Source organism: Sebastes umbrosus, chromosome 23, assembly GCF_015220745.1.
Source record: "Sebastes umbrosus isolate fSebUmb1 chromosome 23, fSebUmb1.pri, whole genome shotgun sequence".
Taxonomy (NCBI): domain Eukaryota; kingdom Metazoa; phylum Chordata; class Actinopteri; order Perciformes; family Sebastidae; genus Sebastes; species Sebastes umbrosus.
This window is the reverse complement of record NC_051291.1, coordinates 15,928,394-15,952,128: the sequence shown is the minus strand read 5'-3', so window position 1 is coordinate 15,952,128 and position 23,735 is coordinate 15,928,394. Positions and strand designations below refer to the sequence as shown.

At 40.8% G+C, this 23,735-nt stretch overlaps 1 protein-coding gene across 9 annotated transcripts in view; it reads right to left on the bottom strand.

The window, feature by feature from the left end:
• Positions 1-23,735, bottom strand: part of LOC119482486 (ELKS/Rab6-interacting/CAST family member 1-like) — a 175,987-nt gene that overhangs the window by 96,507 nt on the left and 55,745 nt on the right. For 4 of the 9 annotated variants that reach the window (XR_005205441.1, XR_005205442.1, XM_037760017.1 and 1 more), the window contains exons 5-14: positions 22,228-22,484; positions 21,952-22,123; positions 17,909-17,983; positions 16,080-16,235; positions 12,960-13,127; positions 12,684-12,851; positions 8,249-8,386; positions 5,982-6,122; positions 3,445-3,585; positions 1,424-1,617 (exon numbers count right to left, since the gene is read on the bottom strand). Coding sequence is in view for 6 of the 9 variants with exons in the window: in XM_037760017.1 (XP_037615945.1) it covers positions 1,424-1,617; positions 3,445-3,585; positions 5,982-6,122; positions 8,249-8,386; positions 12,684-12,851; positions 12,960-13,127; positions 16,080-16,235; positions 17,909-17,983; positions 21,952-22,123; positions 22,228-22,484 (1,610 nt within the window). In the remaining 3 variants the exon portion in view is untranslated. Of the gene's footprint in view, positions 1-968; positions 1,080-1,423; positions 1,618-3,444; positions 3,586-5,981; positions 6,123-8,248; positions 8,387-12,683; positions 12,852-12,959; positions 13,128-14,500; positions 14,594-16,079; positions 16,236-17,908; positions 17,984-21,951; positions 22,124-22,227; positions 22,485-23,735 lie in introns of all 9 variants that reach the window. The other 5 variants (XR_005205440.1, XM_037760013.1, XM_037760015.1 and 2 more) reach the window with 3 other exon arrangements.

The following is a 23,735-nucleotide window of genomic DNA, read 5'->3' as shown; positions in this document are numbered from 1 at the left end:
ACTCCTAATGAAAGAAAAAAAGAGTGGGTTAAACTCTTCGAGTCAGACATCCTCGGCTGAAAGTAAAACAAAAGTGAAGCGTGAAAACGGAGCCACTAAAATGAAAGAGTTGCATCATTGACAGGAGCAGCGGCTCAAAGAGTTTCAAGCTGTACAGCCGAGACTCTGGTGTCAAACTGTGCCCTTGTTTTACAAACTTTTGTGAGCAGTTTGGCTCATCACACTGCAGTATAACAGACGATAAAAAACCTCCGTTGATGCACTGATGTGTGAGAGAACACAACTCGTGGCAATAAATGACCTTTAGAGGGAACCAATGCTGCAACTCTTTGATGGTGATTATTAGTGAACATACTCAGCTCTGTCCCATGAGGAAAAGGTTTGCAAAACATGAGAAATCTCTTGACAAGACGCAATTGTTTTGTCTTTTTATTTTTATTTTAATGTGCTGCAATTAGAGGCCATTATCAGTTTAAACTACTGTTAGTTTCTAGTATTTAATTCATCGTGTTGTCTTTAAAATGTTAGAAAAAACAGAGAAAAAAATCCATCATAATTTCCCAGGGCCCAATGTGAGATATTCAAATAGCCTGTTTTATCTGAATTCAAAGATATTCAGTTTAATATTACAAAAAACAAAAGAAATTCTCACACTTTTTGGGTATTTTTGCAGACTGATCAATCTTTTATACTGTATGAGTCAGATGCTCTCAGACAACATTTTAATCTCAATGGAGGAACCTCTGATCTATCTATGTGTATGTATTTCATCTAGGATCTCAACTTGTGGTGGTTAGAGGTTCAATTCCCAATGCAAAAAAAATATTTTTTTAATAATCTAATTCCACAAAGCTTTTCCACATGGGACTGGTTGCTTTCATAGTGCTCTCATATCCCGTCCTCCGACAAGCAAAGTGAGTTTTGTCGTGCATCTGTCTAACTGACTGACGGGGCCACCAGCCACTCACGTGCCCAGGTAGTCCCACACCAGCCCCCCCATTGGCTGCTGAGAGGCAGCGGGGGGAGGGGCCTGTTTTCGCGACTGCTGAGAGCGCCACAGATGAGAGGCAGAGGGGGTTCTGGGGTGTGATGGGCGCACACAAACAAACGTAAAACGCACTCACACAGATGCAGAATCACATGAATGCATACATATTTATGCATACACACACGAGAATAAGGTACGGTGATAGAAATAAGAAAAGATGACAGAAGAAATAAAGCCGAAATGGAGGGAGGAAAGGGGAAGAAAGAAGGGAGAGGAAGAGGTGAGAAACAAGGAAGACTAATGGATTAGTACGGCAGGAAAGATTACCATAGACTCCGAGCACAAAGTGGGAGATGCAGTTATGTTTTTTAAAATTTTCTTTTTCACAATGGGCGAGTTTTTTTTTTGTCATCGCTCTTTATCGCGCTCTCTCACCTCTCCAGTTCGTGGATCTTTTTCTCCTTGTCGTTCTTCTCATTCTCCATCTCCCTCAGGATCTCCAGGAGCCGTTCCACCTCGGACTGGGCCTTCCCAGCATCCTCTTTGTGCCGGGTCACTTCCTCCTCCAGGCAGGAGATGCGTTCGGAGAGTTCACCGTTGGCCTGGGAATCTGTCGCTGCACTCTGAGCCTGGAGCAGAAATAAATTATTATAAATAAACCGAGCTGAAAAGGATATGCCAAGAACAATATGCGTGTTGAGGATGACACGTTCCTTTGGAAACTGTTTAAGAGTATAATTGGTCTATAATTGGTCTTTAATAAAATGGCTTTAACAGACGGGTGTTAAAGTGGCCCACAATGAAAGGTGGTCGCGCACATCCAAAACCATAGTAGGCCGGTGCTGGACCAGTAGAAGATAGCAGTTTTGCAGGTATATGATCATAAATCAAAGTACAAATATGTAATCTCGTAAATGTTACTATGTGTTATTCAGTAACAGTATGTTATTAAGTCTAAGCATTTTAGTCAGGGTGTCTTGGATTTGAGTTTGTTTCCACAATGCAACACACAAAGGCACATGATGCTGGCTTATGTAGAGATTAGTATGAGCATGAAAAGGTGAGAGAAGTAAAAAAGCAAGTTAAACTGAGCGGCAGTGGATTTCTCCTTTCTGCTGCTCTGCTCGGCTACACAGAAAAAGACGAAAACGAGAAAAAGAAACAAGTGAAATAAAACAAAGAAGAGGAAAAAAAACAGCTTAGAGGTTAGAACAGCTGTGTGTGTTTCCCAGAAGCAAATGTTGCTCTTGGGACAGATTGACTTTGTGTGTGTGTGTGTGTGTGCACACGCCTTGGTCACACAATACATAAACCCTATTAGTTTTGGAAGCGGACAACAGTTTTTACAGGTTTTTATGTGGAGAGGAAATGTTTGGGTGTCTGACGATATTATAAGAAGATCTGGGAGGAGGGAAGAAAGAGAGACAGAGAGAGAGAGAAAGACAAATAAGAAAGGGAAAAAAAGAAACATCACACACAGTGTCACATGCACAGTGTCAATCAATTCACACACACACAGACACGTTTTCAGTCTTTCTTCCATCCATGGTAACAGAAAGAGACTGAGAAATAAACTCTGATGAGAGAAACTCCTGAGATCCACTGACACCTTCATACACTCTCTCTCTCTCTCTCTCTCTCTCTCTCTCTCTCTCTCTCTGTCACACACACACACACACACACATTGAGGGTGTGGTGGTGCTGCTGTCTTCTCCACTCTGTGAAAATGACTGTAGGGCTGTCAGCAAGCCGTCACACACACACACACACCATTTTATGGGCTGCTGTGTGGGAGAGAATATGTGATATGCAAACACACACACACACACACACACACACACACACAGCCAGACATCTCTCTTGGAAAACAGTTGAGGGAAAACAAGGAAGGGGAGAAAGAGACAAGGGGTTCTTTAGTTTCAAATCCTCCATTTGTTGTGTTTCTGTTTATTTTTTTATGCCACTGAGATTCTTATAATTGATGTTTTTAATTGCTAATTGTTGTCTATGGCGTTTAATTAAGTCTCGAAACCAGGCGCGTGCACGTGATACAAGCGCACAGAACAGTATCTATGAGGAGAAAACTGCCTCGCGAGGGAGCATTTCTGCTCCGTGTGCACAAATGCGGTCCCGCGAGCACGGAGCTGTGCCGAGGGTAAGGCGGGGATGGAATACAGTGGCTGACGTCTCCGCTCCTTTCAGTGGTCACTTTCAACACCCACAACCGGCTTTGTATTGTTGCATTGTAGGTGGTATGTGCAAATCAATGATGTTCGGCTTCCCTCCATGCTGCCGGCGCTCGGTGAGCTCCCTGCTCACCTGGTATATTATTTTTAGTCCATCTGATTTGGTCTAAGACGGATTAAATATGCAACCTACACCCTAATTTTCATGCTGTTATAATTCCATTATTAATTCCTTATTTCACCCACTTTCAGTCAAAACACAAAACTAACCCTCTTGAGTTGGTTCTCCAGTTTGACACACTCCTCTCTCTTCTGCTCCAGGCCGATCTCCAGAGTCTTCAGCCTGTTGTCCTTCTTCAGAGTGGAGGACGCCAGAGAGGACGCCTTCTCCTTCAGATCCAACACTGAAGTCTGAAAGGAAAAAAGATAACGGAGACAAAGAGTGATGATGAGGGAAAACATCTTCTCAGCGCTAGACGCCGAGCAGCTCTACTGAAGCGGTAAATTCAAAGTAATTCCTGGTAATTAACTTTATTAGGAGGTAAACGGAAAGAGAGCACACGTGAAATGTTGGTAATAATCCCCCATTGCACTGTAAAATTGTGTGTGACTCTGAGCACAACTACAGCAACAGTTTTATAATGTTACAGTTCTTTATTATCTCAAGTTTGGGTTTCGCTGAGTTCCCAGATCGTATATATGTTATGGCTAATATTCTAAATATAGAATCCAAGAAGTATGAAGCCTTTAAGGTCTTCCTATAGCTGTGAGATTGACTCTGCCCCTCGTTCTTCAAAACCTTTTCCCATGACCTGTCTCCTTCCTCACTCTTCCAGCTCAATCCCTCCATCCGTGAAGTCTTTGAAGCCTTTCCTTTCTGGTCTTTTCCTCTTTTGGTCGAGCCGGTGAAACAGAAACCGACGGGACCAGAAGGAGAGACACTCAGACGTGTAATTTTACCCTTGACTGACAATAGCAACTCCCGACTACGGATCATCATGTTTGACTGGGCTTTGGTCAGAGGAACCTTGCTGCTTACTCTGATTATATTTAGGTACGTACATATATATTGCTGTTGTCAGACAAACCCCACATCTGCGTTTAGCAGCGTAGAGAGGAATGCTTGTTTTCTCCGTCAGTTTTCCCATGTATATCTCAAATTATATAATGGGGCTGTAACAGGTTTTATGACCCCACAATCACTAAAATTAGCTGAAGTCAAAAAAGGCACTTTTCACTACAACACATGCATTTGATTTTAAAGGGGAAATATCATGCTCATTTTCAGGTTCATACTTGTATTTGGGGTTTTTACAAGAACATGTTTACATGCTTTAATGTTAAAAAAACACATTATTTTTCTCATGCTGTCTGCCTAAATATACCTGTATTCACCCTCTGTCTGAAACGCTCCGTTTTAACGCATGTCTCTTTAAGACCCCCTCTCGAAAAAAGCCCAATCTGCTCTGATTGGTCAGTGTTTCCAGTCTTCCACATGTGCGCCATCGCCGTCTTCACAGCGTCACTGCAGCCAGGAACTAACTGTGTGTGTCAACTACACAGAGTTAAGCAGCACTTCTACCAGTGACTATATGGTTGTGACATTACAACCTAACGGAAGTCCTGACGAATTGTTTAAAAGCAAGTTTCTGATTACGGACTGTGTGCATTTCTCTGTGGATTGAGCATTTTAAATACTTTCACAGTATTTATATAGTAGCTAGACCTGCTTTATAATAAAAAAAATACATGGAAATCTCACTTTCTACAATATGGAACCTTTAAAGGAATAGTTTTGACTGTACCCTAAATATGATCATCAACTGATTTGTTTAGAGCGAATAAACTTGGCTACAGCGTAAAAACTTTTTTTTGCAATTGAGGAAGTCTTATCAGATTTTACTGTTTCCATACAGTTTTTCTAATGCAATACTTCAAAATGTGCATAGAAATATGTGAATGGAAACATGACTAATGGTATCTAGCTTCTCATCTAACTCTCAGCAAGAAAGCTAATTAAGTGCATCTCCCAAAATAACAAACTATTTTTTGAAGACTTAGAAAACACATTTTCAGTTTTGTGACGTAACTGTTTGTCTCGACACAACTGAGGTCACACCCTTTAGTGTGGGTGTACTGTATGTTTATGTGTCTCTTTACATGCAACTTGTGTGTGTTTACAGGTGTGCTTTGAAATGTACACTTGTTTATTCATTGTCTCTCTTGGTACTGAAAAAAGTGGAGCGTTAAATTTAACAATAGTAATTTTTTTTATGCATCAGTGCATGTATTTCCTGTCTCGTGTCGACTGAAGAGCCATAATGTTGTAATTAGCTAGATGTGGTTTATTGTTTGGTTCTTGTCTGACATCTGGCTCTGTTTTCGTCCATGATTTGGTTCTACAGTTGGAATGGACACTATTATTATATAAAGAAGAGATTTGGTGCTCCTGAAGTGGTTAATTTTAACTTTCCTACTGAGCTGTGCTATACAACCGCTGCAGGATGACTAAAGCAAAAATGCTATGTCATCCCCTGTCTGTCCCTCGGTGTCTCTGCTGTGGTGTTTTGCATGAATCACAAAGAAGAATTCAGCTCCGATCACTGTTTTCATTGGTTGTGAAGCATATCGTTGTCAAGGAAATGTGACTGTTTTATCATTGTTGTCCTTCAGCACGAGGACCTTGGGAGGATCCGAGGTCTGTTCTACCGTGATAGATCAATCACTTTTCCTTGACAGGCACACGGCCGGTGTGTTTTTCTGACTTATAGCACAGATATGCATGAGAGTGTCTGTGTGTCTTCTACCTCGCGGTCAGCCAGGTCAGCCTGCAGGTGGGAGACTTTCTCCCTCAACTCCTTCAGCTCCTTTCTGCTGGACTCCATCTCGTCCCCCTTTTCTCTTTCCTCCCTCTCCCGCTGCTCCTTCAGCCGCTCGATGATTCGCTCCTGGACATCAAGAAGGAGGTTAGAAGAATAGAGAAAAGAAAGAGTCGAGAGAGGTAAAGAACATAAGAGAGAGAGAGGTAGTCGTCAACGCTCCAACAGTTATTCACAGTCACTCAATATCAAGTTTCTATACTAATAACAGTCACATTAAACTTTATGTACATGGCAGCTTTGACAGGATCTAACAGCCAACAGTGATTTTAGACACGTAATACGTTCTGGCACGAGATGTAATATTCACAACCACTAAAACACTATCGACGCTCTCCAGCTATAGAACAACGCAGCGGCCAGTTCAAGCAAAACTATGAAAGTTCAGACATAAAAAAGTGTAACTTACAATGCTATGTGTGTGTGTGTGTGTGTGTGTGTGTGTGTGTGTGTGTGTGTTACTGTACTCTAGTTCTGCCTTTGTGAGGACCAAATTAAGTTTTCAGCCTTGAGAGTGAAAACATTTTTTTGGAAAGTGAGGATATTTTGGCTGGTCCTTACTTCTTTATTTCCTTAAAGAGGACCTATTATACTTATTTTCAGATGCATGCTTGCATTTTGGGTTTCTACTAGAACATGTTTACATGCTTTAATGGTCAAAAAGCATTTTACTTTTCTCATACCAGCTGTGCTGCAGCACCTCTAATCACCCTCTGTCTGAAACGCTTGGTTTGAGCTCCTGCTCCAAAAAAGCGCACTCTGCTCTAATTGGTCAGCTGGCCCACTGTTGTGATTTGTCAACCGGACCAAACACTTTGGACTCCACTCCAGCTCCGCTCTAACTAGTTTTGTTTGAGGGCGTGCCAAACTAGCCGCTAGGCAGGTATTATGCAAATGTGTTACTTGGTGACATCACCACGTTACGGAAGAAAAGACAGGACTTCAATCAAGGCGTTTCAGGCAGTTCAGGAGCAGTGTTTCTGTTGGGGAGAGCATCTCCCTTTGGAGTTTGTAACTTTGCAGACCTTTAAAAATAGTGTGTAACGCCCATCACAATTTCCCAGAGCCCAAGTTGACGTCTTCAAAATTGCTTGTTATATCCAAACATCTGTCTAAAACCTGAAGCTATTTGATGTGCAAGGATATAAAACAGTGGAGAGACGTTTGAGGAGCTGGAGGAGGCTTAAGAAAGTAGTTTGGATGGTTAACGTTTGGGTTAGGGGCTAGGAAGCGCATTATGTCAATGAGGGTCCTCACAAGTATAGACATCCAGGATAAACAGGTGATTGTGAATGTTCAACTTTGCAAAGACAAAACCACTCGCATGAAACAAAGCACGACACAGGGTAAAAAGACTTATTTCTGTTCTGTTTTGAAAACATAACACAGTGCATAACAAGAGACAGAGAAAAGGAGTAATGACATAAAGAAAGAAAGAGGTGGATGGAAAGATGGAAAAGAAAATAGAAAGGAAAGATACACAAAGGCACCAAAACAATGAGAACGGAGGAAGAAAAGCCTGTGAAAGTCGTTTGAGTAAAGTGAGAGTCGTCGGCCACCTCCGCCTGCCAACACTCACACATCTAGCTGACACCCCGAATATTAGTCACTGGACAATTAATAGCCCCGTTTCCTGTGTGTGTGTGCGTGCGAAGGAGATGGAGTCGGTAACATAACCGCGCATTACAGTACAAAAATATATTCTCATCAAACACTTTAAAGTGGTCTGCTGGTGTACGTGTCACTGGTTTGCTTCCCAGAATCGGGGTCGAGTCCCGAGTGCAGAATAACAGATCATCAAAACAGGCGGTTGAGGGTTCGGTTCCCATGCTCAGGTGGTTCGGGGCTGTTTTATGGCTGCGGCACCTGAATGTTTACGCCCAGACGGTGACGGCGTGCTTGTTGGGTCTGTTCCCATCAGTACGAGCGATGAGACAGCATGTTAGATGGTTCATAATCCTTTATAAACGCAGACTGTGAATGATTTAATAATGAAGCAGCCGATGTGATCATTGGTTCATTTCCATTTATCCAGAGTCATTTGGTCGTTGCGTGGGTGGTCGGCTGAGTTGCTCATAGTGGTTTTATTATTAATGTAACCTTGCTCTGGAGTTGACCTGAGGTTGACCAGCGTTATGTGTGTGTGTGTGTGTGTGTGTATGTGTGTGTGTGTGTGTGTGTGTGTGTGTGTGTACCTTCTCAGCCAGAGCCTCCTCCAGTGTTCCCAGTGCTGTGTCGGTGTTGGAGGTGTCTGTCTGTAAAGACTTGACTCTGTCCTTCAGGCCGCCCAGCTGTTTCTCTTTATCTCTCAGCTGATCCTGGAGGTTCTCTATCTGCACAGAGAAAAAGGAAAGAAAAACTCATAAACCTAAGTGTTGTTTTTGATGCATAATTCACGCATTTAGCAGAAGAATGATATTATGCTGGCAAGCGCGTCGGCTCTAAAACTCGGCCAAAACAAAGCACTAGGGCAACAAGCCTGTAACTAGAGCCCAGACGATAATGAATTTCTGCAGACAAACAGCAAATATAACGCCAATTTTTAAACACTTAAATTAAATTAGCTTTAATAACGACCATAAACAACAACAAATATAACAAAATATATGTGAACAAGACTCAAAGGTACAAAACTGCAGCCTATAAAACTAAACAAGAAAAACATCAGAGCAGTTATAAACTGAGCTATATTAAACATTAAATGATGTGGTGTGTGTGATAGCAAGCGTGTATTATTAACATTAATTGACTTTTTGCAATTAATTTTAATGTTCTCGTGTCATTCTTCTGCATCTGAAATGTCTTGTTTCTTACAATCCGGCATATGTAGATACCAATTAATCAACAATAAGCGAAAAATGTCTCATAATATCAGCCTGGCCTGGCTCTTATTATTAATAGGGGTGTAACGATACATCAATCCACATTGATATATTGATTAAATTATCAACGATCCAATATGACACGTGGCACTTTGTAGTGAACAACAGGAGAGCCCAGTAATGAAATTGTCAAATCATAATTTAGTTGCATTTTGTGAGTTCATATAAAGGTAACTGATACAATATAATATCTGATATTGTCTCATATCGATCGCAGGCCCCTGAATTCAATCGGATTGAAATCATATCATGGCAGACTTTGCTATATCGGCAAATACTGTATCGTGAAATTTGTGATGAAACTTGTAATTTACACCCCTACTTATTAACAACAAATAATGATGGTTTAGATTATTTTTGAAGTTTTTTTTTTCGGCAAAAAATGCATCATCATCACCACTCATTAAAACTTAATAAAAAAATTAATCAAATCTGACATGTACTAAAATAATTATATTACGAACGCCGAAAACGACGAAATGTTTGTCAGATTCATTCTAAAAAATGATTGGATTGGATTTTCAGGCCGCTTTGCTGCTAAGTGCTCATTGCTTATGTCGGCTTCCCATTTGGGGGCGACTCTTAAGAATCCATGGCAGACCTAACGGGTGACATTACCCTTTTCCCACCTATTAGTGTGATTGAGTGAGTTTCTCTGACAGTCAATAAACACACACACACACCTCCCACATTCCCTCTGTTTCTCTCCAGTTTCCTCCCGCACTAAAGCAGATGAATCTTTGGGTCAAAAACAGGGCGGTCCCGAATACAATATTTTTTGGGCTTCAAAGCTTTGGTTGAGAAATATTCAAAGGTATTTGAAGTTTTGGGACAGTGCTGCTGCCGCACTACTGTACACATTTGAATAGTGATTTGGAGGCTGATTACCATGGCAACGGTCAAAGCTTCAAAAGCATTCGGGTCAGCCCTAGTCGAAAACAAACACAAAAGCCCACAACACTGTCTTGAATAGGAGAGACAACTCTTATACACAGGGTTGACTAGAAGTGTTGTGCTGTCAAATACAAACTTTCTCTCTAAGCTTTTCTACCTTTAACTCTTACTCCAAATACTCTCTTTACCTCAACCTCTTTCTCCTCTTTCTCCCTGCCTCCTCCTGTTTCCTCTCACGGTGATTTGGTAGCAGATTAATTTTCTGTTAAAACACAAAATCAGCAGAAATAACCGAAGGACTCACTCTTTCCCTGAGCCCAAAATGAGTGTGTGTATATGTATATGTGTGTGCGAGAGATCACAGACGAAGATAAGGAGCTATGTCAACTTTGTGGTATTCATTAAATGATGGATGGAACAAAAGGTTGAGCAGCGCAGCAATAATAACAAATTGAGGAGAAAAAGAGAGGGATGGAAAGCTCAATGTGAAGAGTGAACTTGGGTGGTAAAATTAAGATTTTTCACTCTCCCTCTCTTTCTTTTCTTTTTTGCTTCGCCGGAGAGAAAAGGAAATCAAGCGATTGACGACCCGTCACAAAAAAAACAGAAAGTCGGATTGGTATGCAACCTTTGACTCCGCTGCAGGTGAGACGCACACATTTACAGTACCGCAGAGATCGCGGGTATGTGTGTGTTCATACAGTAAAACATTTCCAGCACCTCATTAATCAACTGTTCACCTGACAGCTTGACTGACACCTCCTCCTCTCTCTCTCACACACACACACACACACACACACTTGACATTGAGAGGCAGAGAGGCTCTTTGATCCCGTTTGCACTTCCTGAAACTGACAACTGCTGGATGCTTGGCACACACACACACATATATACAGTATTTACAAACCCCTACGCACACACTCAATGCCTGTCATTTTCCTCTTTTTAGTCCTAAAATCGTGTGTGCTAATGAACGGGAATATGTTAACAAAACAATAACCGGCTGACGCTTCTCTTCATCTGTGTCATGATGCTCCTCACATATAATATTTAACAACAAAGAGAAGAGGATGATGGGAGATCAGAAGGATTAATTCTATCATGGTAATTTCCTTCATGACTAACATACAATGACAGGGTAAAAACATGAGGAGGAGGAGAGGGACTAAGTGGAGAAGAAGAAAAGAAAGGTATTTTTAGTTTTTTTCCACATGCAAAGAGAGCAGAAATTAATGAAATCATAAGTGCAGATTAGATAAAGGAGGAGTCAGCAGCAGCGTCTCTGTCTCCCTCTCAGACGCCGGACTGTATTCTATTTGAAGACGGCAGAGGTCATCATTTATTGAACAGGAGGAACTCATTAGTATGCATCTGATTTCAAACACACTCTGTCTCTCTCCTCCCCCTCCCTGTCCTGCTTTATGTCTGCCTGCTTGATTGTCTCTATCAATTATTGGCTCGCACTCGCCATTTTTTTCTACGAGTGACAACTGGAGGCAGGGAAAGGGAAGAGGTTGATTTTAATAATGGGAGAATTCAACTGTAAACTGGATTTTCTGTCATTTTTGCACGTCATTTATTGGATGTTACCGTCTAAAACTGGAGATATATAACAAAAAACACACTGAAAAGTGGCCAAATACATGCAGAAAGCACCCGTATAGTAACTGTAGCTGCCGGTGTACCTGCCTGTCTGTGTGTCCTTCTGTCTGCCTGCTCACAAGTCTGTCTGGTTCAGCACCAAACCAACACACAGTCTTACAGCCCCCTCTAGTGGTTGTAGTATCACATGACAACATCTTATTCTTACATGCAGATTTCACTGAAAGAGTGACTTGCATGTGTCTCCATGTATATCATCCATCATGTTCCAAAACAACATTAGGCAATAATTATCACCCACAACCTTTTCATTTAAATAAAATCTCTTTCTATTGATCACTATTTGTATTCAGTCTGGTTGAATCTATAGCTTGTTCAATTAAAGATTTTACTGTTTTGCTGTTCTCAAAATCTCAAAATCTTTCCAAGAGAAATTAATCTACTGAATAAGGAAGTGATTTTACGATTTCAGTGGCACTGACAATGGTTTGTTTAAAATAAAGAGAAGTACTGGTAGGTAGCATGAGAAGCGATAGCCACCGTGGCTAAACCAACCCATTGTCATCCCAACCCGTCACACACTGAAGCTTTGTCAGAACCCTCGGCATCACTTTTTGCAGTAAACAAGTGCTTAATGTTGTGAATTAAACAAAAACACTTAGGATTAGGCAACAAAACCACTTAGTTAGGTTTAGGAAAAAAGCTACATGGTTGGGCTTAAAACTACTATATTTTTACAGTGACAATGTGACTAGACGTTATGAACATGGGACATGAGCAAACAGCTGATTGTAAAGTGAAAGTGAAACGTGACGCAGAGGACACAAACAGTGGTCTTCTGGACGAAAGCCTTGTGTTTTAGTAGGCTATAGTGTACGTCATCACAGTCACTCCCGGCACAGTTTCTCTGAGCGTTTACTGTTGCTGCGGATGGGTTTACATTGTAGTTAATGGAAAGCCCAGTGCGTCTCATACCGCCCTGGGAATGAGAACGGGCTGGCTAAACAGACAACAAAAATAGAGCCACCTATGGACGCTAAAATGATGCGAACCGGAAATCTAATTAGGATGATGCACCAATAGTGCAAACACTGTTTAATCTGTAAGTAATGCAGTCCAACAACAACACAGCAATGACTGCTTAGCTCCAAACATTTAACAGGATCACAAAGGTTTTAACTTTGCATTATGGTACGATGTGCGACCAAATATTTTGATTTAGAAATCAAAGAAGTACTTGTTGTTTTCTTACCTTCTTCTGCAGCACGATGACTTTGCGTTCCTTGACGTCCAGCATGTCTTTGAGGTCGCTGATCTCTCCGTGCTGAGTGCTCTTCTCCTCCGTCAGCTCTGATATCTGCCCGCTCTTTTTAGAGAGGAGAGATTCCTTTTCCTCTAGACGGAGACGCAGCGCATCCACCTGTGCACACACACACAATTAAAAGTCAATGGAAATTAATATTTCCAAACCAAAGATCAATTTTCTTGTGACGAGTAGCAGCAACTACTATCAGTACAGTAACTCTACCTCAGTCTGCAGTATAGCGGCTCTCTGTTCCTTGGCAGTGAGTGACTCCTTGAGTACGTCTACGTGTTGTTTACTGTCAGAAAACTGATTGTTCAGAGTTTCCAGTTTGGTCCTGAAAGCCAACAGTTCGCTGTCCTTACGACCCAGATCCTGCTTTGCCTGTTCCATCTGAAAACACACACACACACACACACACACACACACACACACACACACACGACATGAAGAGATGGGAGAAGAAATACCCAGTTAGAGTGTGTACTAGAGAGGATTACATGCTTATTTATATTAAAAAGCATTAAAATCCACTATAAGCTTTACTAAGTGAGCACTCGTTCTAGGGTGCATTTGAAGTTTTAGCCATTACTCATGACTCCATTGTAGAAGACCAACAGAATGAATGCTTTAATTCACATTTGAGTAGTAAATGGGTCAATTCGGAGTTCAGTGTCTTGCTCAAGGGCACACACTGATAGTTCTTCAAAGAGAGGAGCTCTAATAGACTCGCCTCGTCCACATTAAATTGAATAGAATTTATACTGAATAAATTATGAGGGGCCTCCTACGTGGACTACTGTGTCAGTTTATGCTCAGGAAGCTGTGAGTTTGATCAAGTATAAGGCTGCATTCACACCAGATCAGATCCTTGCGGCGATTCACTATAGGGTTGTGCGGCGGTGTTGGAGAGTCACTCTAATGGCCCATTAACTGCGACGATTAACGTCTTTTGCTCTGTCATGACTGGGTTGTATAGCTCTGGATCAACGGTTACGTGATCGTCCGCCACAGTGTGACATCGGGTTGCGTTTCTCCAAAAGTTGATTCTGTTTCTACTCTACTGCTTTTTTTCCCAGCACTCCCTCCAGCCCAAACGCCCTACCTCCCTACTTGCGTTTTCGCCGCACTGCTGGATCTGGTGTGAATGCAGCCTAATCTAGAGACATTGAAAAGGAAAAACTATCCTTGTTCCTAATTTCTCACCTGGAAAGGAAACAACAGTTAGACACACATCAAAGTGCAGTGCAGTCTTACACACCTATTAAAACATCCCAAACTACTTATTTGTGCTGTACAAGTGGGTCAGGGTCAATTCTTTCAGTTATCCCAAAATGTGTGCCTAAAGTTACTTTGGCATCTCAATGAGGTGATTGGGGGTGAATTTAACATGACATAAAAAGAATGGACCCAAACCACACAGGAAAGTTAGTCATATAAAAACCTCGGCAAACTAATCCAAGCCACTAGTTGAGAGAAACCTCATGCAAGAAGAAAGAGAAGCAGGTTAGATATATGCATTCTGTAGCACAGCTGGATTCTCAGTCTGTAACTGTACAGTTCAGACTGCTTGAAAACAACTATCACTGTCAACAGCCGTTGGTTTAGAGTTATAGTTGCTCATTGCTGTCTGAACACACTACTGGGATTCCACTGGGAATCTACTCAAGCAGCAGCCATGAACCAGTCGACCTGGGAGACGGAAAGATCGAGAGAGAGATCAAGAAGCAAAGAGCAAATAGACACCGAGGTGTTGTGTCTCTTACTGAGGACCCATCCCGTTGATGCTCATTGGCTCGTTGCTTTAGCGCCTCCTTCTCTGATTGGCTGAGAGTTAGCTCTTCCTTCAGCTGCTCAACCTGGCAGGAGCAGAGGGCGTCACCATGACCACAACAAATCAGCTGCCACATTCACAGGCCACATACGGCATATCCAAACACCTCACATGCATGGAATAATGCATGAAACCCACCTACTGCACATCCTGTGTGTCAGTGAGTAGTACAGTTTTGATGTTTATGTCAAACTTTAGGACATGGAGGACCATGAATCAATATGAAAACCTAATACACTCTAGGTTCGCATACATCATACAAGCTGTAATTGATATGTGCCTGTAAAAAAGGAGTCATGTAACAGGTTTTGTCACATAAACAACCATTAAACATTAAGTGAGGATATAGAAAAGAAGGAAAAAAATCTACTGTACCATCATATACTGGTACATAACTATATTGACAATGACATAAAATAATGTAATCCTTACTCAACCTAAAAATCTCTTTATCTACATCGATACTAGGGCTGGGCGATATGGCCAAAATCTTCTATCACGATACAGGTAATTTCATATCTCAATAACGATATATACAGTATTACGACAAAGCATGTTTTCTGGTAATTCAATAAATAAATATTAAGTCTATATGAAATAGAAATGGTTTTGTATACTCTCGTGTGAATTGAATGCTTGAGAAATGAAAAGTACTGAGTATTTTCTCATTTAATCAAGAACTTTAATGCAAAATGATCAGGTTTTCTGAGAAATTTGAGATAGTATGTGCTTGTTATTATCAATTTAGACGACGATATCTCGATATCTGATTTCATCACAATATGATTCCATTGAAAGACGATAAATTATCATATTGAATTTGCACAGACCTAATTGATACTGTAGTTTTAATCAGAATACACACCTCTCAGATGTTTCTATGACTTCCTTATGCCCTTATAAACAGGCCCAATATTGTTTCACTGTAGAATCTCCATTGAACAAATCTTACTTGAGCCGTTCATTATATGTGAACCAGTATCTTGATTCATAGTTTCTCTTGACTAACAAGTCATAAGGACGTTTCTGGTTGTTGACCCCTGGTCTTAAATACATTTTAAGACTGCAAACATGCTGATGATGTCTGTGTTTCTAAAGAAAACTAGGATGTAAGGTATTGAATGTATTACTATAAACATCAAGAATGCATGCTAACAATGATGAAATCAAAGAATAGGAGCTATAAAAAAAAAAAGAAGCTGTACATTACTTCCTTCTACAAAAAACACAAGAGACAAAAACACACATTTCAACTCAAACAAGCAAACAGAGAAAAAACATTGACTGCATTCCCAAACTGTCTCGTCTCCCCACATGACAGAAGCACTGGTTTGTTTTAATGAGCGTGGCTCCGCCAGTAACCCTTTCTGTTCCTGACACTAAAGCTGTATCCGTCTAGTGGAAGGAAGTCGAGTTATTTCCCAGCAAGCAAAATCCTGCAATCTTTATGAAACACGAAAAGCAGAAAACCTGTGTGTGTGTGTGTGTGTGTGTGTGTGTGAATGTGTCACCTTGTTCTTCATGAACTTGGAGTGGGATCTGTAGACCTCCATCTGTTTGATCTCCTCCTCCCTCTCCTCGCTGCTCAGAGCTCCGTTGGACTTGAGCATGTTCACCTCCTCCTCCAGCTCTCTCAAGCCGCGCTCCATTGAGCTGATCTTCGCATCCTGGCAGGACATCAACACACTCGTGTTAAAAGGAAAAGACCAGGTGGGATTTACTGTACTGTACCTGGGCCATAAATATGATCAAATACTGAAATGTATTCCTCTGGTGTTTCTGACAGATGAGCAGAGCTGGAAAGTCAATCAAAGAAAGTCCATCCGAAAGGTAACATCAGCTAGACTGAGGGATGGAACATATATACGGTTGTTCATCTTCAGTACTTGCAATACCCAAACTAGCTGGTTTGGAGATGTAGTGTCTGACCATTATGAAGTAGCTGACAATGAAACATAACTGTACTGATGTCTGCATTATGTACCCTTCAATCCTTTAGGTATAGCCTTTAATTTGTCCGATTTGTCCTATCTGATCTCTTATTCTGGACACATTTACAGAAGGAGGCAGCCAGAAACAAATTATTTCCTGTTACTGTAAATTATTGCAGGTTTGAACATCTGTGCCTCCACTAGAGGGAGCAATTACAGTATATTGGGAGTTTTGAAGTTTTGACAGTTGTTTTGGTAGAGTTAGGAAACTCCTGTTCTCCTGAGTCTAGTGTGGGACATAGAAAATATAACATAGCTGTGGGTTTGTGTTCAAATTTCCATAAAGTATGTTTGCAACAGATTGTAGGCAATTTTTTTGACTGAAGCTGGACGTCAAAGGCAATTCATCTACACAAATAGCTCATGAGTGCAAGTAAACATGCACGATATGACCACATTTATGCAGGGTCAAGGGAACAGACTTTTGGGAAAGGAAAAATTAAGGCTTTATGATACAATTGATAGTACACAGGCATTTTAGTAACAAAGATAATTGTGCAATAAGCAGGTTGATATCATTTCAGATAACTTCTACTGTTCACTTTGGGCTGGACAATATGGAAAAAGAACTAATATACAATAACCTAGCAGAAGACCCTCTACTGATATGAATATCTATCTGATTAAATGTAAAATAAAAAATAAAAAAAAATGTTATGTTGATTCGCTGATGTTTGAAACTGACATTGTAATTTTCAGGTTGATGTTCTCAAATGAAATCATTCTACAAAAAGTCTGACTCAGTAACTGTGTCATGGTGTTAATTTCAGTTTATGTATCATGATGCATAATACTGAAAAAACAACATTATGTTAAACTGCTTGATAATAAATATAGATTGACAGATACTGGATATATGAGGTTGATATCTGATATGAATATTTGGGAGTTCTGATAACCATATATAAAATATAAACTTAAAAAATATAGACAGTAGGACGACCACTGTCTATATATTATTATCATATTATCTGATGGAAATTCTTTTATCATAAAATTTTGTATACAAATTCCTTAAATTTGTTTAGTTTTTTCTAAATTGAGATAGATACATTGTGGGACATTTTACAGATCAGAAATGAACTTGTCAGTGCTCTCCAGTGGACACTTTGAACTTAGGTCTAATAATAAATATTGCAAGCATCTAGTAAATACCATATGTACAGTATGTACTGTATGCACAGTGTAGTACAGTGTTGGAAAGGATATTCAGGCAACAAGAAGCTTTTTGTGTAGTCGATTTGCATTTAGATTCTATACATTTATCATACTATAGAATAAAGTGATGTTGATTTTAAAATAAAGCACAGAGACACATTCACATGAAATAATCAACAGCACATGTTTACCTTCATTTCGATGACGGTCTGCAAGGCCTTGGTCTTTGTAGATTCTGGAGCTGCTTCGTATCTCCTGTGCAGCTCCTGAGAGACACAGACACCACGATAGTCAGCGGGAGACAGAGAGGGAGGGACAGAGGGACGGAGCGAGGGAGGAGAAGGTCGTGGGCCGGGATAGAAGGAGACTGATGGACAGGGATGGAGGGATGGCTGAATGGCCGGTGTAGGCCGAGGAGCGGGAGCAGGGAAGGACGGCGAGTGCTGTAGGGAGGGATGGACGGAGGAGGCGACGACGAAAGAGGGATAGAGGGGAGGACAGGAGGAGGGGAGGATGACGGGATGGACGGAGCGGCGATGGGAACGAGGGGACGGTGCGGGGAAGGAGGGAGAGGAACACAGTTGGTGATGGCGTGAAGGGGAGAACGGAGGAGAGGGTTGAAAGAAGGGAGACACGTGGAAAGGAGGCGGAATAGGGACGGAGGGAGAAACTGGAAAAGAGGGAGAGATGGGGATGGAGGGGGAGGCGGGAATGTAGTGTCTCCTTCTCGCAGAGGCGCTGGCTTTTAGCCTCCTCGGGTCGATCCGTCCATCCCACATCCTTCCAACTGTAAGGAACGCTACTAACTATCTCACACTGTCTTTAAGCCTCAAATGGGAACGAATGATCAAATCTGACGGCCTCAAATGATGTTAATTCAATGAATTAGCTCAAAGCTTTGAAGCCTTCGGGTTAGAATGAAATCTAAAATGGTCTTGAATCTAAAAAAAAAGTCCTAATTAAACATTATTAAACAATTCAAAAGGAAGAAATCCAGTTTTGTAACTACAAATGCTTGAAAGTCAAACTACAGAAGCATCACAAAATAATATCTAACATACATCACTAACAAAAAAAACCTGCAAGAATTTGGTAGATCTACACTACAATTCTATTCCTAAAATTCTCAAAAAAAAAGTCTCCAAATTTAACCCTAATTTGCTGAGCTACATGCAATAAAATCCTATCAGTCCGTCTGTTGTCCCCACATCACAAGTCACTAGTCAAATAAAGTGAGAGCAAAGGGGGACAAGAAGAAGGCGGAGTGTAGTGGTAGATATAAAAGGCACAAAAAGAGAAAGAAAGGACAGGGAGGAAGAGTACGAGAAAGGGAGGGAATGAAAGCAGAGGGGAGGACGTAGCAGCGTATGCATCACTGCTCTTCTTTGGAGGAAACACACTGACAAGAGGCTGACAAAGACGGCTAATGCATGAGCCAGGAAGTACAAAAACACACATATGTGAAAGGGATAGTAGGGCGCCGTGGCTTAAGGCGCTAGTGTGAATTGCTGTATTCAAAAACGCCTACTTTCGAAAAGAAGTAGCGTGTCTGTGAGCGTGACTGGCCGGCTCACGAGTGAGCTATGCCCGCGGGCGATTGTGGAGCTTTTTTAACTTCAAAAAAGGCAGATAACCACAGGTTCCCATTAACTTTATAATGGATATTTGTGTTATGATGTTTATACAAACCATCCATCAACAGGGAAACAAAAAAAACTCTTGTCTGCGAGACCGGGCTATTGAGAGAGCTCCAGCCAGCTCATAGCGGGGTCTGTGAGCGTGACTGCCCGGCTGGTTAGCTAGGGACCCCGGGAGGCGTTGGCTTGCTGTCACGCCAGTTTGTCTAAACTCCGAAAACCCTTAATGTTCATTAAACTGCCAATATTCAAAATCTACATAGTTGATTTCTCACCTCAAAAATTCTCAGAAGTGAATTTATTGTTGAAATAGCTACGGAAAATGTAATAAAACAAGCCGTTTTTGGCTGCTGTTGCTGTAACCATAGACCTGTACTGCTCCAGCACTTTGCATTATGGGATACAGTGGGAGAGGTAGACTGGTCCGATGCATACTGGAAATTTTTTCCAAATTAGTACGACATCCGGGTATTTTTTGGCATACTGTAGATTTTGCTTGTTTGCATACTGCATACTACATTTTGGCAACATCAGTACGTACTACTAGTATAGTAGTAGTAGTTTTGAATAAATTCTCATACACACACTCACACTCACTTCATGGGGAGTGTTACAGGACAAATTAGAACTGATGCAGCCATTGCAAAAGTATGGAAGAACAGAAAAGCCATAATGATTATAAGCTTAAAAGCAAACTGAATACTTAATGTAATTCAAATAACAGTGAATTTGTAGCCTTTTCAAGCCTTTCTATACACAGAAGTCTCATTTTTTACTGCACACAGCTCCACCCCCACTAGGGACATTTTTGAAGAATTTTGAAAATAGCTGCAAGACGCTACAAGGAATGCTCGGTTAATTAGTGAAATGAAGAATGTCCAAAAAAAAAAAGAAGTGTCAGCGTGGTGCAGCAGGAAGTCTGCAACACAAATAGACCCTTCTACATTCTTTACCTCTGTAATTTTCACTTTAAACTAGACTGAAACTCTCCTCCAGATACTGCGTAATCTTATTCTGGTTTTCCTGAAGTCTTTTCTGCTTCACAATTAACAATGTCTGCTGGCAAATACTGCCAAAACACAGAAACTCTGTCCAGCACACTGATGCAACGTGAAGAAACATGGGCCAGAGTGGTGATAATGTGAAGAGACTGTATCTCCTAATTATGTTTAAACCCTCTCGGAAAGAAAATTATCTTGCAGCCTAACTCTCTTAGTCATTTGTTGCATAAGATACTTTTAATGAAGCTTCACTTGCTCTTGTGTGTGTTTCTGTGTGTTTGTCCCTCACAGCTGTAGCTCATGGTTCATTTGGTCGGTCATAAAACACTGAAATATTTTTCAGTGTAACTGAAACAGTTGTCAACCTGGTGGCTCGGTGAGATAAATTTCATTATCACACATCAGTCTGCACACTGACACATTAGTGTATTAGTATTAAAGTATTTTTTTGTGCATGTTTCCCAACTGTATTTGTATATTTTTCTTGTGAGATACGAGCAGGTGCAGATAGTGAAAATAAATTGCCCTTCTGGGACAATAAAGGCTATCTATGATTGATTAATAAACATTTCATTTTCATCAATTCCCTGTCTGTTACACTCTTTGTTTTTTCAACTCAATACAGTGTTTTTTATTTGATTATCATATTATATATATCTATATATATATACACTATATATATATTCCATGTACTTATTTGTGGAGGACGGAACCACGGATAATGATTAATAATTACATTTAAAAATAAATTTAAAATTAATAAAAAAAATAAATGCAAAAATAAATAAATAATTTAAAAGTTCAAAAAAATAAATAAATAAACAAATAAAAGGGAAAATTAAATAGAAGAGTAGATAGATAGGGGAATTAATACAAAGGTAAATACAAAAATAATTAAATTAAAACAGAAATGCCTAAATTTATGTTTTATATTATTTTTTGTACAATTAATGGCATATTTATTTATTAATTTATCGAGTAATTTATTTATTTATTTATTATTTTTCTTATTTTGGCAGGTTCCGTCCTCCATACTTGTTACTTCATTCAATTAAGTTTGGAAAATTAACCTAGTCCTGAAAAAGACATCATCAAAAATGAGTTATTGCTTCTGAAAATGAGTGTGTCCAGAAAAGACGCATCAAAAGTATTTTGTATACTGAAATAAACATTTTGTTACAGAAAAGTTGAATGTCCATCTTTGATAATTTGTTGTTCATTAACAGCTCCTCACCACTAGAGGGAGCTGTTGTATAAAACAACAAATGTGCTGATGAACGGAGAGTTAAAACAGCTGAGAGAGAGATGTTAGAAAAGAGACTAAGTAGCAAAAAGAAAATGCAATAAAATGTGCATTCCTGTGTATTTGTGTGTTGATGTTTCTGTGTTGTATTAAAACTGAATTGCGAGCCAAGAGTGGAAGGAGCCAAAGGCCTTGCCTGGATATGACATGGTGTGATTTGCACACGCTCACATCTGGCTGTGCACAAAGACACACACCCACACACATGGGAATGCTTGAATGCACTTTGTTCTCCCTGGCCAGTCACTCACACACACACACACACACACACACACACACACACACACACACACCTCTCTGAGTTGTAGCGTCTCCTTGTCTTTTTGCTCCAGGAAGCCCTCCAGTTGGTGGATGGTCATCTCTGCATCTGCCAGCCGCCTCGTTCGTTCGTGGTCCTCCTCGGTCGCCCGTGACGACAGCCCTTTGCTCTGCAGCATTTCCAATAACTTCTTTATGGATTCATCCCTGTTAGAAAAGAAAGGAATTAAAGCAACACTTCACACGCTGGCAGCCTGAAATGGCAGCGAGAGGTGCCGTGAAATCATGTAACAGTGAATTTCACACTTTACCTGGCAGTTAGTGTGTGTTTCTGTGTGTCTATCCTCAGCTCCATCTCTTCCACCGTCTTCCTCAGGAGAAAGAGCTCTTTCACCTGCCGCTCGTACTCGCCGTGGAGACGCAGGAAGTTCTCCTCCGTCATGTCCTGAGGGGGGATGGGCTGGCCTCCGAGGTGACCGGACTCGGAGTAATCGGACTGGAAGAGCTGGTTGAGGTCCCGCTGGATTCTGAGCTCATCTTGTAAAGCCTGGATGGTGCACTGGAAATGCTGGAGGGAGAGAAAGAAGTTCAATTTAGAGTTATAAATGGAAGTTAACAAGAGAGAGGTGAAGCTGCTGAGGAGATTAATAGAGATGTGTACTGTTCAATTGCACAACAGGTCTATAAAACATTTGCAGAGGTCTGACATGGTTGTTAATCAGTACTATCAACTTAACCTTTATTGTAACAGAAACTGAGATTATGGGCTTTCTAAATTTATATTATAGACGAGGCAATGCCCAACGACCCAGGCACCTAGCCCCTAAAGGCTCCGAGTTCAAATTGTGTCAACCTGGATCATTTGATGATAAAAGGGTATTGTGAAATTGGACGTTCCTTGGGGGCATCTGCTACAGCAATGCTAGCTTTGTATGAATTGCAAGGAAGCTATTTTTCCACCTTCTTTTGAGGTGTTCTGGCCATGTCCAACTGGTAGAACAACCCAGGGTGGACCCAGAGCATGCTTTTATCTCCCATGGTGATCTGAGAGGACTATCAACCAGGAGGATCTGAGGTAAGTTACAGAGCAAAAGGTTATTTGGCCTGCTGTGCTCATGCTGTTGTCACTGCAAACCTGTTATGGATTAGCAACTTAAAAAGAAATGGATATTTGGGGTGAAATCAGACAATAGACCTTTGGTTTTTGCAGAAGTTTTTCTTGTCTTCTTTGAGATCTAGTTGGGCCAGGTCACAGTAAACCCTGGCTTCCTGTTAACTTACATAAAAATGATTCTGGTGCAATCACACGCAGTAAGTTATGTAGAGCTGCAACGAAAGTCGACTAATCGATTAGTCGATCGACAGAAAAATAATCTCCATCTATTTTTTTTTTTTTTTAAGTTATTTTTTGGGGGCATTTTTACCATTTTTATTGACAGTGGATAGAGTCTTGGAAAGGGGGGAGAGAGAGAGAGTGGATGCGGAAAGGGCCACTTGCCGGATTCGAACCCGGGCCACCGCGGTCAGGACTGAGGCCTGTTACATGGGCGCCCGCTCTACCAACTGAGCTAACCAGGCGCCCGTCACCATCTATTTTGATAATCGATTAATCGTTAAAGTAATGGCACAAAATGGCGTTTTCAGCCTCTCAAATATGGAGATTTCCTGCTTTTCTCAGTTTTATTTCATATTAAACTGAATATTTGGGGGATTTAGATGACAAAAAACATTTAAAGACATCACCTTGGACTTTGAGATACTGGGATGGACATTTTTTTAACTATTTTATGACATTTTATAGACCAAACGATTAATCCCT